A 12884-nucleotide genomic window follows, 5' to 3' on the forward strand; every position below is an offset into this window, starting at 1 on the left:
CTGTGTCACTGGGTCCCTGCCTGCAATCATGACTCAGTAAGCCCCACATTTCAGTGGAGTTCAAATGAGGAGGGAAAAAAAAACACCCATTGGGGACAAACTGAGCAGAGAGCTTGTGGAGCAGAGGTTAGCAAGCCCTCGAGATTTGCAGAGTTGTGGCGCACAGAATCTTGTGACATCCATCTTGTTCCAAGACCTCCCTGGAGAGTGCAGCATGTGTGAACTTGAGGAAGCCCACATTGCACTACTCTCCAAGGAAAACTAAAACTCTCAAATAGTCCGGATTAACATCTACCATATATTAGCTTTAAATATTCCAAATCACTATTTCAACAGAATGGCCAAGCAACAAATCACTTGTCAAGAAATAATCCTCAAATTAAACAGATACAATTGTGAAATCTGGTGTCTGTTGGATTTACTTTGTTGTCTTCAATCCAAGGTCTGAAACAGCATTGCATGATGCTTACTTTAGTTCTGTATTAGACACAAATACTAATTGGTCATCAAATATTTTAAGCAAGTGTCAAATAAGTACACAACTCCAAATTACTGTTGTCTTTGACATAGAACTAGAACGAATATATTAAGTGCTGAATTCTTTATTTATAAATTATTGAAGTTGCGTACATTTTGATTTGCATGGCAAAGAAAGAAATTTACATTTCACCAGAGTCCTAATTGCCGACTGATCTAAAAATAAATCCCAGAAGACACTGACTGGCAGACATAAGCTAGACGAGGTCGCTATTTTTTACCATCACTTAAATTTTATCAAGATGCTTACATGAACTTTACTCTGGGTCAGAGTAACACACCCAATTTGAAAGTAATGCATGTAGCAGATGGTCATTTAATTACATTACTTACTTTCTTAAAACTGCTGGTCTTTTTTTACCATTGTTTACATCCAAGATCACCATCTCAACTTGAAATGTTCAATAAAACATTTCAATTTAAATACTCATTGGTTTTGGACCCTTATGAAAGGAATGGGTGTGGTAAAACTGGAGGTTTCTTTGGTAAGTTACATGCAGTTTGCCTAGTTCGTCCAAGCTTTCTTTTGTGATGTGGTCATCAGAAAAGACACGTTTCTCCATGAAAGCTATGATGCGGATGAGTGGATATGAATTAGGGGTGGTTTAGAAAAAAAAGGAACTTCTTAACTGGACTGGCTAAGAGAGTGATTGACTCAAAATTAAATGTTCCATCAAGCTTACCGAGGCAAGAGCTCTACAGAATTAACCATAGTGGGGCTTTTTAATAGAAAAGTAGATTTGGGAGGGATGTACTAACTGGTAGGAAATATGGCATCAGCTCTGACTCCCAGATGACCTTCACTGAGAACAACTAGCAATTATTCTACACAAAATAGTCACAATAAACCAGGGAAAGGAAACTTGCCTGTTGGCCATTCCTATTCAGAATTTATGACCATCGGGGGCAAAGTTTACATGCAAACTATCCCGATGGGCTATTGTTGCATTTATGTTTTTCCCCAAAACACTTTGTACCCTTTCAATTATATAAAGAAGGGGCTAAAAAATTCTCTGGTATTTATTGTTTTTAGAATAACCAGTGAAAACCCTTTGAGCAAGTCTATAAAATATTTTTTCGCATCCACTTTTGACACTGCATATTTTAGTCTCCAACCTTTCCTCAACAGAGCCTGGTTCTGTCACTTAATTCCCATATCTATGATTGAATCTCACTGAAATTTTGTTGAGCATGCTTTTTCCAGCGGCTCTGTGCATTCAAACATTGACACATTCTGGCCTTTTCCTAACTTAATGAAATAGAATGAGATAGCAAGGCTTGCAGTATTTGTAGCTAAAATATGCAGCATATTTAACTGCATGGAGGTTAGCTCCATGTCATCTTTTCACCATTATCATTTTATCAGGTCATTTTTCCCCACCACGTTTTTCTATCAAAAAGGATCACCAAAATTGTAATGTCACTCCCACAAAGTGTTATTCCATGTGATAGCCCATGGAAGATCTTCACGTACGCTTACTGTTTTGAACCAAAAACATCGATGAAAATATGGATGAGTGCCAGTCATTCGAAATGTCAAGTAACCAGAATAGAATAGGACCAATGCCACCATGTATACCGTATATACACACACACATGGCACAGGTTGTGTTCATCCCAGTGTAGCGTACTCATGTAAGGAGAATTTTGTGTTTTTTTTTGCTAGCAAACAGTCGGATGGGAAGCACACAACTTGTCTCAGGTCAGTTGGAGTGGCCTCAATTTATCTTTTGTTCTCTGATCAGAGCTATGCAGATAACAAGGGCATGAGTTCTCACTCATAGAGATGTGTGCAAACATTGTCCCTCAGGCAACCAAAGTATCAGCTTCTGTCCCAAAGGAACCAACACAGAGTAACAGACAATCATTCAAACTCACAATTATAGCGCCACCAGCAGGAATTGAGCCCACAGTGGCCACACCAAAGTCCGGGAAATGAATCCTTACACAATCAGGCAGTTCATTATTTATGAAGTTGTTGAAGGAAATACATTTTAAAGGGTTGCTCTAAAACATGCATTTGTTATAGAATAGGCTTTTCTTTTGCGCCAGAGTGTTAGAATTACGTGAATATATTCCTCCTAAAAAAATACCAAATGCTGGTTTCTGAACCTGCAAGACAAGTGCAAAAACACAACAAATCCTGCAGAACCTTGTTGTCAGTGTGTATGTGAACGTGTGGTGGTGTGTTTTGGTACAGGTTTTGCTGGCACAGAAAGAAACCATAATAAATTGGATTTCTCTGAGGACTTTTTGACGTGTCACGTTACCTTAGATCCAGACAAATTCCGATTCCCAGTTGAAGCCCAGTTGAAGCCCAGCTGACTGGGAGGGACTTTGTGGACATGTAGGCAGAAGCGTCCAGGAGCAGCGTATAAGACAAGTTTGTATTTTCCTTTTCTTTTTAGATTATTTCTGATAAATAGTGTCGGTAAACTGCGAGGTTAAACGCGCGCTAAAGTTCTCGAGACTTCTAGATCGCGTCATCAGAAGTTTATATTACGCATGGGGCATGTCGGGAGAAGATTCGAAAGTGGAGATGGGAAGAATTTTAAAAATCCAAGTGTCAAGTCGCATAGAAGTTTCGCTTTTGAAAAAAAGTAGCATCGGCAATTTGCTACTTGTGGAAATGACATTGTCGGATTTCGCGGTTTAAAAGGCTGGACTTGAAACCGAGCCCATGTGAAATGGTTCGGACAACAAGCTGGGAGGACATCACTTGACAGATGAACGTCATGAGGATTCTGAATTTACTGTGTGCCATGCTCGGGCTTTTGAATTTCAACGTGGCCAACAGAAATTGTCCGGATCTCTTCGTGGACAACTGTCAGTGTTCTGCTGAGAGGTCCAAAGAGCTGAGAGGACTTCACGTCCGGGTCAAAGTTGTGTGTGATGATGTGGACCTGTTGGATACACTGCATCCCAGCTTTCTACCCAATAGAACCATATCACTGTAAGTATAATGGCAAACCTAAAGTTTACAGCTCATCAGTAGGTGTGATGTTTGCTGTGGAAAATCATGGATGAATTAAATGGATAATGGGATGATTTACTGTAAAGATTGTTTCATCAATGCTGCACAAATCATATCATATCAGTAAAAATATGGACTTGATACAATCTAACATGCCCACATACTATTTGTTCTGTCCTCTTAATATTTTTCAAACAAAAGCAAAAAATATTTTTTTCTTCACATATTAACGATAAAAGATGTTTTCTCAAATTTAAGCGGCCTCTGCCTTTGGCTTTTAACTATGATTGCGTCTTACGGCAAGTTATTCAAATATTCATCTTATACTTGAATTGCAATGCTGAGAACCATTCCTTAATATTCCTGCGTTCTCTCCTGTTGATGAAATAGCACTCTGTACACTTTGGGGGGTTAATAATGTTCCTCGCCTCTGTGCAGGTGGACTGACTTCCCTACTTAAAGATATTTTCATTTTTTTTTAAGTGTGTAGTGCTTTCAACCAGTTAAAGCAAATATTAAATGCAAAATCTATTGACAAATTACAGCCAACCACTTATTCTAAACTGCGAGTGCACTTGAATAATGGTTGCACGCTACTTAGTGTGATGTATTTAATTTTTGAGTTTTCTTTTGTGTAGGCAGGGGGGCTTTTGTTCTTCTAAGTGGGAAGTGGTTAAGGGCTGTATTCTGTATTTTGCATTTGTCAAAGTGTGTTTTTTTGTGTATTGCAGGGTTGGAGGAACTACGGTTTTTAAAGAGAAACTTATTGATAAATCATAATAATATAATTAAATACTGCACTTACATACCTTTGGAAGGTTGGAAGTGACTTCCCTGGTAGATATCTTTAGGTAAACTAGGGATGTTTTAATGGAGTTGCATCGTCGTTCAGCCATATTGTTTGGTGAGTTGCTCTGGCTGGCCAGGAAGCAGTTTTCCTGCGCTCGGAAATGTGACCTTTGTCAGGCTGAACTGGCCTCCCTCCTCACTCTTTTGTTTGGATGCACCGCACAAATAAACACCGATATCCAGGGAAGTTTTCACATACCAATGTCTGGTGTAGGCAGTCTTACAAAACTCACAAATATGTCTCCATTTCCAAAATGGACTCTTCAGTAAAGCTCCTGTCAAAATCTTTCTTCAGTGATTGCACAAACAGGCAGGTTGAAAAAGGCTTAAGAAAAGCAAGAAATTAGTTGATACATTTTGCTGTAGTTCTTGATACTTTGCATATTTCTCAAGGACATCACAAAAATGATATTGGCACTCCTAGGAACCATTTAAAAATGCATAATGTTTCCCTTAAATTATGCCCTTGCACGTAGGTAGGGTATTTGCCATATTGTCCTCATTCACATGAAAGGAGATAAGAATTGCATGATTTGTGTAAACAACCACTGCAGAGGCCTCTTTTCCCCCAACAATTGTTACCTTAAATAGCTTTCTGTTTCTCTCCTTATTGCATTCTAAAAATATAGCTTTGCTTATTGCCCCCCAACACTTTTATTTTCTTTATTACTCTGTGCCCTTTAGGCTTCTAGGTAATTCAAATACAATATTTCAGTGATGCATTATTTTCTTGTTTAAATGCAGAGACAATGCATGCATAAGAACACCAATCAAGTGAAATATGTACACTTTACATATAGTTTCCTCACAAACTGTCAACATAGAGCAAATCATTTCCACACATACTTCCAGAATTTTGTGAAAAATATTTCTGGAATACTCACATAATAAGGGAGTCTGGCTCTTTTGTTTTGTTTAAAACTTGACTATATCTGAGTAAAAACTTCATCTGCAATTCTGCCTATTTCTGTATATTGCTTTTCTGTTGGCATTAGCTTATGCATACAAATGATGAATTTTTCAGTGTCTTATTCTGTTTGTACTCTGTACTGTCAATCAGTTGCAGATAGCATTGATGTTCTCAGCCTAAGTCATTTTTTGGATGTCCTCATATTAATGCATCTGGAGTACACATTGTGCTAAAACTAATTTAAATTAATGCCATTTTTCTAGGCAATGAATTAATAAAGTGGTGGACACAAGAAGAAAATCAGATTTATCAAGTCATCACAACCTTGATCCAACTGAGAAAGAGTTTTGTATGAGAAAAAAACATCAACCAGTAACTGTGTGACCACCAAAGATCAGACTGGCTTTGAGCTGGCTTTATGATGAAAAGGAAAAATCTGTAGTATAAATAAGGATCCCTATATTCCTGCAATACTCTAGCAAAGTAAAACGGACAATGATGCAACCACCTAGAAGGGGGTGCATTGCAATAATTGTGCTCTAAAGAGTACACTTTAAACATCTGACATCCAAGTGGCTACCAATCTTCTTCTGCTGCATAGTTTTGGCTAATTGTAAAGCATACATGTTCTTTACTTTATAAAATAGAAATATACACCTATGTTAGTCAGCTATGCCGTTTTTATTCTTTGGTTTAAAAAAGTCTGCTTTAAATTTTAAAATAAGGAACTTTAAGTGTTTTATATTTAGGGATGCAGCAGAATGATGACCATATGGTTTTACAAGTAAAGCTCCCACTTCTTGAGAAAGAAGTTGGAACTTTGGAAGACAGTAGGGAGTACTTCTCTAATGCATGCCAGAATGGGGTTAATCAGTCAAAAGAAGTCACCTTATTCTGCTAAATTCCCAATTGGCTCATTCTCTAGCACTTGAATAAACAACTTGGGAATTCCCATTCCAGTTTTCATTGGTTGAATCCCAGGCAGATGTACCTCACTATCATGTATAGACTATAAGGATCTGGCAATATATATTACTTCTAGTAGGTAACCTCTGAACCAATGTCAGTTTCCCATCATAGGTCAGCATTAGCCGATGTAAAATATGTTATTTTCATTGGCTATGGCCCGTAACTTTATCTTTTAGAATAACACAACACTTGACTGGTTGAAGAAAAGTGTCCCAAAACCTTGAGGCCAGTGGATCAAAATATTTGTAAAAGTTAACATTGTGATCTCGGCTCCACTTGATGCTTATGATTGTTGGTGTGGATGGTGTCGGTTGCTATTTTGGTTTGGGCTCTTGTGTAATAATACAGCTGGATGTCTCTGGTGCATGGCCGCCAGGCTCTCTTCTAGATTAGCTACATTTCAGTCAGACCACACAGTGTGTCTCCCAGCTGTAGCAAGGACAAATTAGGAGCCTGAGCTTCTGTTTAAGTGAAGCGCTGGCATAGATCTCACTTGTTTCCATATCACGCCCAATTGTAAGACTTGACAGGCATTCACCTCAACATTAGGTGTTGCTGCAGTTAGCCTACACATGATCATCCATGTTCCTATAAACATGTAATTTTAGTTTGCAGTATGTATGCAGCATCTTGTGCTAGAATGCGTAAGGTGCAGACTCCACAATCTTCTAATCTCACAATTGCCTCCCCATCTTGCCCTCAGCCTTTTTTCCCACAGAGATCATAATTGATAATGTAATTGATCAATTGCACCATACCCAGAAGTCTGTGGTCCGTTTTCATAATGATCATTTTTGTTATTGCACTTATTTTGAAGGCATTAGAAAGTGCCAGAATGAGGCACATAAGGGTGAATAAACAGATACACACATACAAACACAGCAATAACACGGTTGAGTTTGCTCAAACAGAGGTTGCCTGTCCCTGTGAGGGATGTCCAGGGAACACAGAGAACACTATCCAGTGACAAAAAAATCTATCTCATTATCTCACAAAATCCATCAGTAGCTGTAAATACATTTGCTGCCATTTCTCAGAAAATGAATGAAATAATATCAGTAAATGGATAAGACATCGTGAACCTTATGATTCGGTCTGACCATGTCCATTTCACTTTTTGCTGACATTTTTAAACTCAAAATGTCCAGGAGCTTTGTATTAAAATAAAGGAGAAGTGACAGGGTCCCCGCATGATATTGATGTCTGGATCAACAATAATGAAAGCAATATAAATGGTTGCTTTCTGAGTTTTGGTTCAGCCACTTGCACCTCCAATCGACTAAAGAAATTTCACAGTGATACAAAGAGGAAACGGCAACATTAAACACAGAAATATAGTCCCTTATGAGTTTCTGAAAACTATACAACATTGAGTAGATGAGTTTAATGCCTCCCAACAAATGTCTTATTTTTTTCTATTGTTCCTTTTTTTGTCTGGAATTTCAGAATGCCAGACCTCTCATTAATATGCACATTGGATGTAAATTAGTTCTCTGATTGGATGAGCAGGTACTTGGGTAATGTTGTGATACTGTGTCACCTCAATTTCAAATCCCTGCTTGCAGAGACATGTGACTCTCAAGGTGATTGTTATTGATTTTCTAACCGCACAGATGTCAAACTGATTGTACTTTGATGGAAGGAAGGAAAGTGAAGTGAGTGAGAGTGAATCGGAAACAACCAGCCAAAAGGGCAAAATTAAGCCTAGAGTTCAAAATGTTTAGTTGAATCCAAAAAGGACTTAGTTAGGATACTGCTGTAAGAAGTATTCACAGTGCACAATTGACAAATAACTCATGACAGAAAGACAAAAGGACATAGATGTAATCATCTTTAAGCACTTTTATAGGCAACGACTACCCATAAATCAACATGAGAAGCGACTTTGAATAGCTTTTGTGATTTATTTTGGAATTACACCTCTGATACCTTGCCATCAGTTTTTTATGTTAGTGAGCTGCACATAAAACATTTTCAATTTAACCCACCTCCCAAAATAATATAATTTAATTGTCTTGGGCAAAATGTTATGTCCACAAACTTCAGCTCTAAAGCAGACTGCAAAGCTTTGCAGATACATAGTGGAAACCTTTTTGTCCCCTAGGGGCCGAACAAAATGTCAATATTGCAATATGTTTACAGTTATATAACACAGTAAATTATCAATACACCCATACGAAATTTCAATACTCCTGCTGACTTTTAAGTATTTGCATTTGTGGACCTGATAAGTTTACATATTCACCACTGTATCTTTACTTTTGTTTTGTATTTGGTCATTTAAAAGTGATTTAAAGTCCTATTCAGTGCAAGTTACAGCTTCATACGGAGTTCCTTAGTACTAAAATGTCATTGCTTTCAACACATTCTGTCTAGGGTGATTATAATTTAATATTGTTGTACACTTCGTACATGTTGTGTTTTGTGACACCTGTGTTCTCCACATGGTCACCTTATTTCTAATCATTTTATGTCTTTGAACAGGAATTTGAATAACAACAAGATCACCGTGTTGAGGAATGGCTCTTTCTATGGCTTGGCAGCTCTGGAAAAACTGTGAGTACTTAAATCAAGTTCGCTTTATTGTTTTGTCCTCTCGAGTCCCAATATCTGTCATTGTACTCAAGCTGTAGAAAGCCAAAAAGAAGACATAGTAGAAATTAGGAGTGCAACTTTCAGGAGGATTGCCAGTAGTTTTCACCTTTCAGCCTGAGCGCTTAACCTCAATTACTACAGTAAATGTCTTAAAATAGATAAGATAAAGGTCTAATGTAGTGCAGAATGACAGTGTGCAAACCTTGTAAATGAATAGGACATTTTATGGAATGTCCCAGGCGGCTTCACAGGATCAGGCTGATGATGAGCTCTATGATGACTGTGCTACAACTCATGCCTGCCCACTGAAGTCAGCAATTGATTGCTTTCACCTCTGTGGAGCCCTCCAAGAACTGCTTCCCTACCTGGTTATATGGTGACACTGACGTTTGTAGATAACAAGGACACACAGGAGGTATACCCGTCTAGATTTCAGTAATTACAATAGAGGCAAGCGTTTGGTGTACTAGAAAATCATGAGAAATATAAGAAAGCGCTATGGATCTCTCTTTTTGTCGTCTCAATTTTTGCACGCTCAGCCTCTGTGTTCCGCTGGATAGAGCATTTGGATAGATTTTTCTTCGCAATTGATGCCATGCCAGGTATGCTCAATGAACAGGTTGCTGCCAACTGGTTCTTGGTCTGGCCCATTGGACTCGTGCGCGGTTGGCTACATGACAGGATCAGCATTTCATGTGTGTGTGAGAGAGACAGAGATTGAGACATTTATCGTGCAGTTGTGTTTGAGTTTCTTTAGTTACTTGAACAGAAAGCAACTATTGTTTGATAGTGATATTGTAAAAGATGATGGTGTTTTAATGACGTGTTAACATTCATTCATTTTCGTACCACTTATCCTCACAAGGGCCGTGGGGATGCTGGTGCCTATTACATGATTTTATGGACACTGTACAAGATAATCTTTTAACTTTATTTGAAATCTTTTAAAAAAAGTAGAATAAATATTTAATTCAAAAGACAATCTTGAAATGGCTTGCAGGAAACATTGCCAAACAGGCAGATAGATGGGTGACTGATGCATTCCCATCGGTGCTGAAGTGTCTTCTAAATTCTGTGCTCACTTATATTTTAATTAAATTCATGACATTATAGTTAATAGCCAATTCTATCCATCAATCTTGATCGAGAAGAAACATTTTTCACAAAGTCGATCCTGTTACAATGTTCAATTAGTCTTCACATTTCACTTGAGTAAAATAATTCAAGTTTGATCTGAATTTACAATTATTTTATCGCCAGAGAGGCACAATCCAAGGTCTTTGTGTATTAGCTAATGGGGTGAACCTGCCCAGAGCCCCCACCATCTAATCTGGACCCAAGTTGTTACTGTAAATGGGTCCCACGGTAGCAAAGCATGAACAAAGCTTGTCACTGTTCCCTGGTCAGTTAATTTTGCTATTTAATCATGGGTTCCCACCACACAAAGCTCATTATTTTTAGTCAAACTGAAGAATATACATGTATGTAAAACAGATAAACTTACATTTTTCTTTCTCCCACAAATTAAAAAAAACTTAAGAAAGAAAGTTGTATGTTTTTGTCTGCCCCCTTTGGACCACACAATTATTATCACTTTTCCAAAAGCAACCCTGAGGGTCAGTAAATGGAAAGCATGAAGTCTTTTAATCAATTTACGGTTTGGTGACTGGCATTTAATATTGTTCACTCTAAAAACTCATTGCTGAACACCTGATGAGGTGTCTGTTTGCAAACTTTAGCTTCTGTTCTATCTAAAAGAATGAATTGTATTCTGCCGGCATGTGGAAGTGATTGATGAGAACATAGTGAGTCTCTGAAGGCCATTCTGTACTGCTGGTTATGATTGTGTGACCACTATCTCCGTAAGGTTATCTACATCAAGTTTCATGTCAGATGGTGTAACAATTCAATAGCAAAACAATAAAAAACTGAATTTACATGATAAATTGTGTGATTAAATTTTTTATAATATGTATGTCTGAGATAGAGATTGTCTTGCTGTCTGTTTTTGCAGTTTAAATCTATAATGGACATTGCTCTGTACAGTATAGTATGCTCTTTACTGTTTTAAATTTTATTACATTGACATATAGTCCTGTTTGTTGCAAACAAATTACTGTGGGCATTATAGACTTCGAGTCACCCTAATGTTTGTGTGATTCAAATCAGTGTATTACGTCGTCTCATTTCATTAAGTGTATGGGCAATCAAATACATCATTCAGCGTCACTTTCTATTTGGATGAGTGCCCAAGTGCCTGAAGCAGGCTTCTGTTTTGTTTGCCTACTTCATGTGAGACTTGACCTTTTCCAAATCTAGTGGTATATTTATATAATTGGATCAATGTTGTGATATATTCACTGAGCCCACACATGAAAAATATAGTAAGTAATTGTTATTCTAGGGATCTGTTTGGTGTGTAGTCTGTTCTGTTTTACCGTTTGTTTTCGTGACTTTGTCCTTGTGCAAGTGTGTGTGTGTGTGTGTGTGTGTGTGTTTGTGTGTGTATGTTTGTGTGTTCTATGTTCTTAAATGAAATTGTGTGTGCATGTTTGTGTGTTCTATGTTCTTAGTGATCCAGAAAGAAACCTGCCACGTGTGTCCCAATTCATGTATTTGAGGACTGGTGATGTCAGCGCACAGGCTGTCTCAATTAGATGAAGCAAGAAGACCCCTGAGAATCAGCCTGATAACACATCCTCCTCCATTAATGTATTGGTGCTTGGAGCATAATTGATCTTTGCAACTCGTTCTTCTGTATATATCTAGATTGTTTTTTTGAGACCTGTCTCATTATTATTTTTAGTAGTAGTATTGAATTGGTGCATCTTATTCTAAAAACTATACTACTATTTCATTCATTCATTCATTATGTAGTGAAATAGAATATACTTTAAATTTTAACATGACCGGCTATATACATGTCTGTAGTCACAAAGCGTTAACCTTTGTAATTCCAGTAAATTGGTCCATATGAAACCGAAAGTATTATCTGCTAATTCAGCAAAGCTCCTGAGGGATAGTAACACAGGTCAAAGATGAAAGAAGGTGCTTCAGGCACAATGGATGACTTCTGGGTTTCCACCCTGCAATCGCTCTTAGTGTCACATTGCACACGATCAAAGACAATTTAGATGAGAGCAGAGATGAGAGCCGCCCGTTCATCGTCCAAATTGGACTAAAAGGCTACTATGTCATGGAGCTGCTTCGGTACCCTTTCGTAAATGTTGATGAGCCAGCTAAGAAAACAAGACGGACAAATTTTGGTTGTGTAGAAGTTTTTTAGTTTGCCGGTGCTTGTTGATGTCGAGTCATTGAATGAAACCACATTGCGTATTATGACGTTTTTAGTCATTTAAGCCACCACAAACTTGTCTGTACTGTCTCACCAAGAAATACTTTTGAACCAAAATTCCACAATTTTATTACATCTGTATCCCAAATTAGATTTACACAATATATGTGGTATAATATAATTTAAGGCCGGTTGGAAAATATGAACTGGATGTATGAGCAAAGTTTGATACTACAACATTTAACGATATACTACAATATGATTATCTTTATACAACCTGTTATTTCCCAACTATACTCAAGTCTCTTCATCAGTTGACCACTGCTTGAAAAATGTTGTTCTCTGACCTGTGAGAAAGTCAAGATTCATGATTTGTGTGAAGTCACATTTCCACAGAGGGCCTGAGTTCACAGCATCTGAATCACCACCTTAACTCTGACTCCTTCTTGTTTGTCCTCTTCAGGGATCTGAGGAATAATCTGATAAGCACAGTGGAGCCCTGGGCCTTCCGTGGTCTGCTGACTTTGAGGAGACTGTAAGCATTATGAAGTCTAGTAATACTCTCCTTTAGGGGACAAAGGATGAATCCTTCTGTTTTTGCACATTACATGAATATATTATCCTTATCACTAAGTCAAAATGAAATGAAATATATACACTCCCTTTCCCATGAGACCAATTTCTTTAAATTTTCTAGGTGACTGAAAGCATTTGAAACAGTCATAAGATAAACTAGACTTAGGAGATTTAAAAAG

The 12884-nt window shown here is 37.7% G+C and overlaps 1 protein-coding gene and 1 long non-coding RNA gene across 3 annotated transcripts in view; one reads left to right on the forward strand and one right to left on the reverse strand.

Annotated features, from left to right (window-relative positions):
• The window catches only part of LOC144205042 (uncharacterized), a 26100-nt gene extending 22726 nt beyond the window's left edge, over positions 1–3374 (reverse strand). The window contains exon 1 of the long non-coding RNA XR_013327996.1: positions 2808–3374. This is a non-coding gene — a long non-coding RNA (uncharacterized LOC144205042). The remainder of the gene's footprint in view (positions 1–2807) is intronic.
• adgra1b (adhesion G protein-coupled receptor A1b) overlaps positions 2726–12884 on the forward strand; it is a 57465-nt gene continuing 47306 nt past the window's right edge. Inside the window, exons 1-4 of one of the 2 annotated variants that reach the window (XM_077729074.1) lie at positions 2726–2920; positions 3197–3490; positions 8724–8795; positions 12593–12664. In XM_077729074.1, the coding sequence (XP_077585200.1) occupies positions 3264–3490; positions 8724–8795; positions 12593–12664 (371 nt within the window). In that variant the 5' untranslated portion in view covers positions 2726–2920; positions 3197–3263. The remainder of the gene's footprint in view (positions 2921–3196; positions 3491–8723; positions 8796–12592; positions 12665–12884) is intronic. The other variant, XM_077729075.1, reaches the window with a different exon arrangement.

This window comes from Stigmatopora nigra, chromosome 12 (genome assembly GCF_051989575.1).
Source record: "Stigmatopora nigra isolate UIUO_SnigA chromosome 12, RoL_Snig_1.1, whole genome shotgun sequence".
NCBI classification, from domain to species: domain Eukaryota; kingdom Metazoa; phylum Chordata; class Actinopteri; order Syngnathiformes; family Syngnathidae; genus Stigmatopora; species Stigmatopora nigra.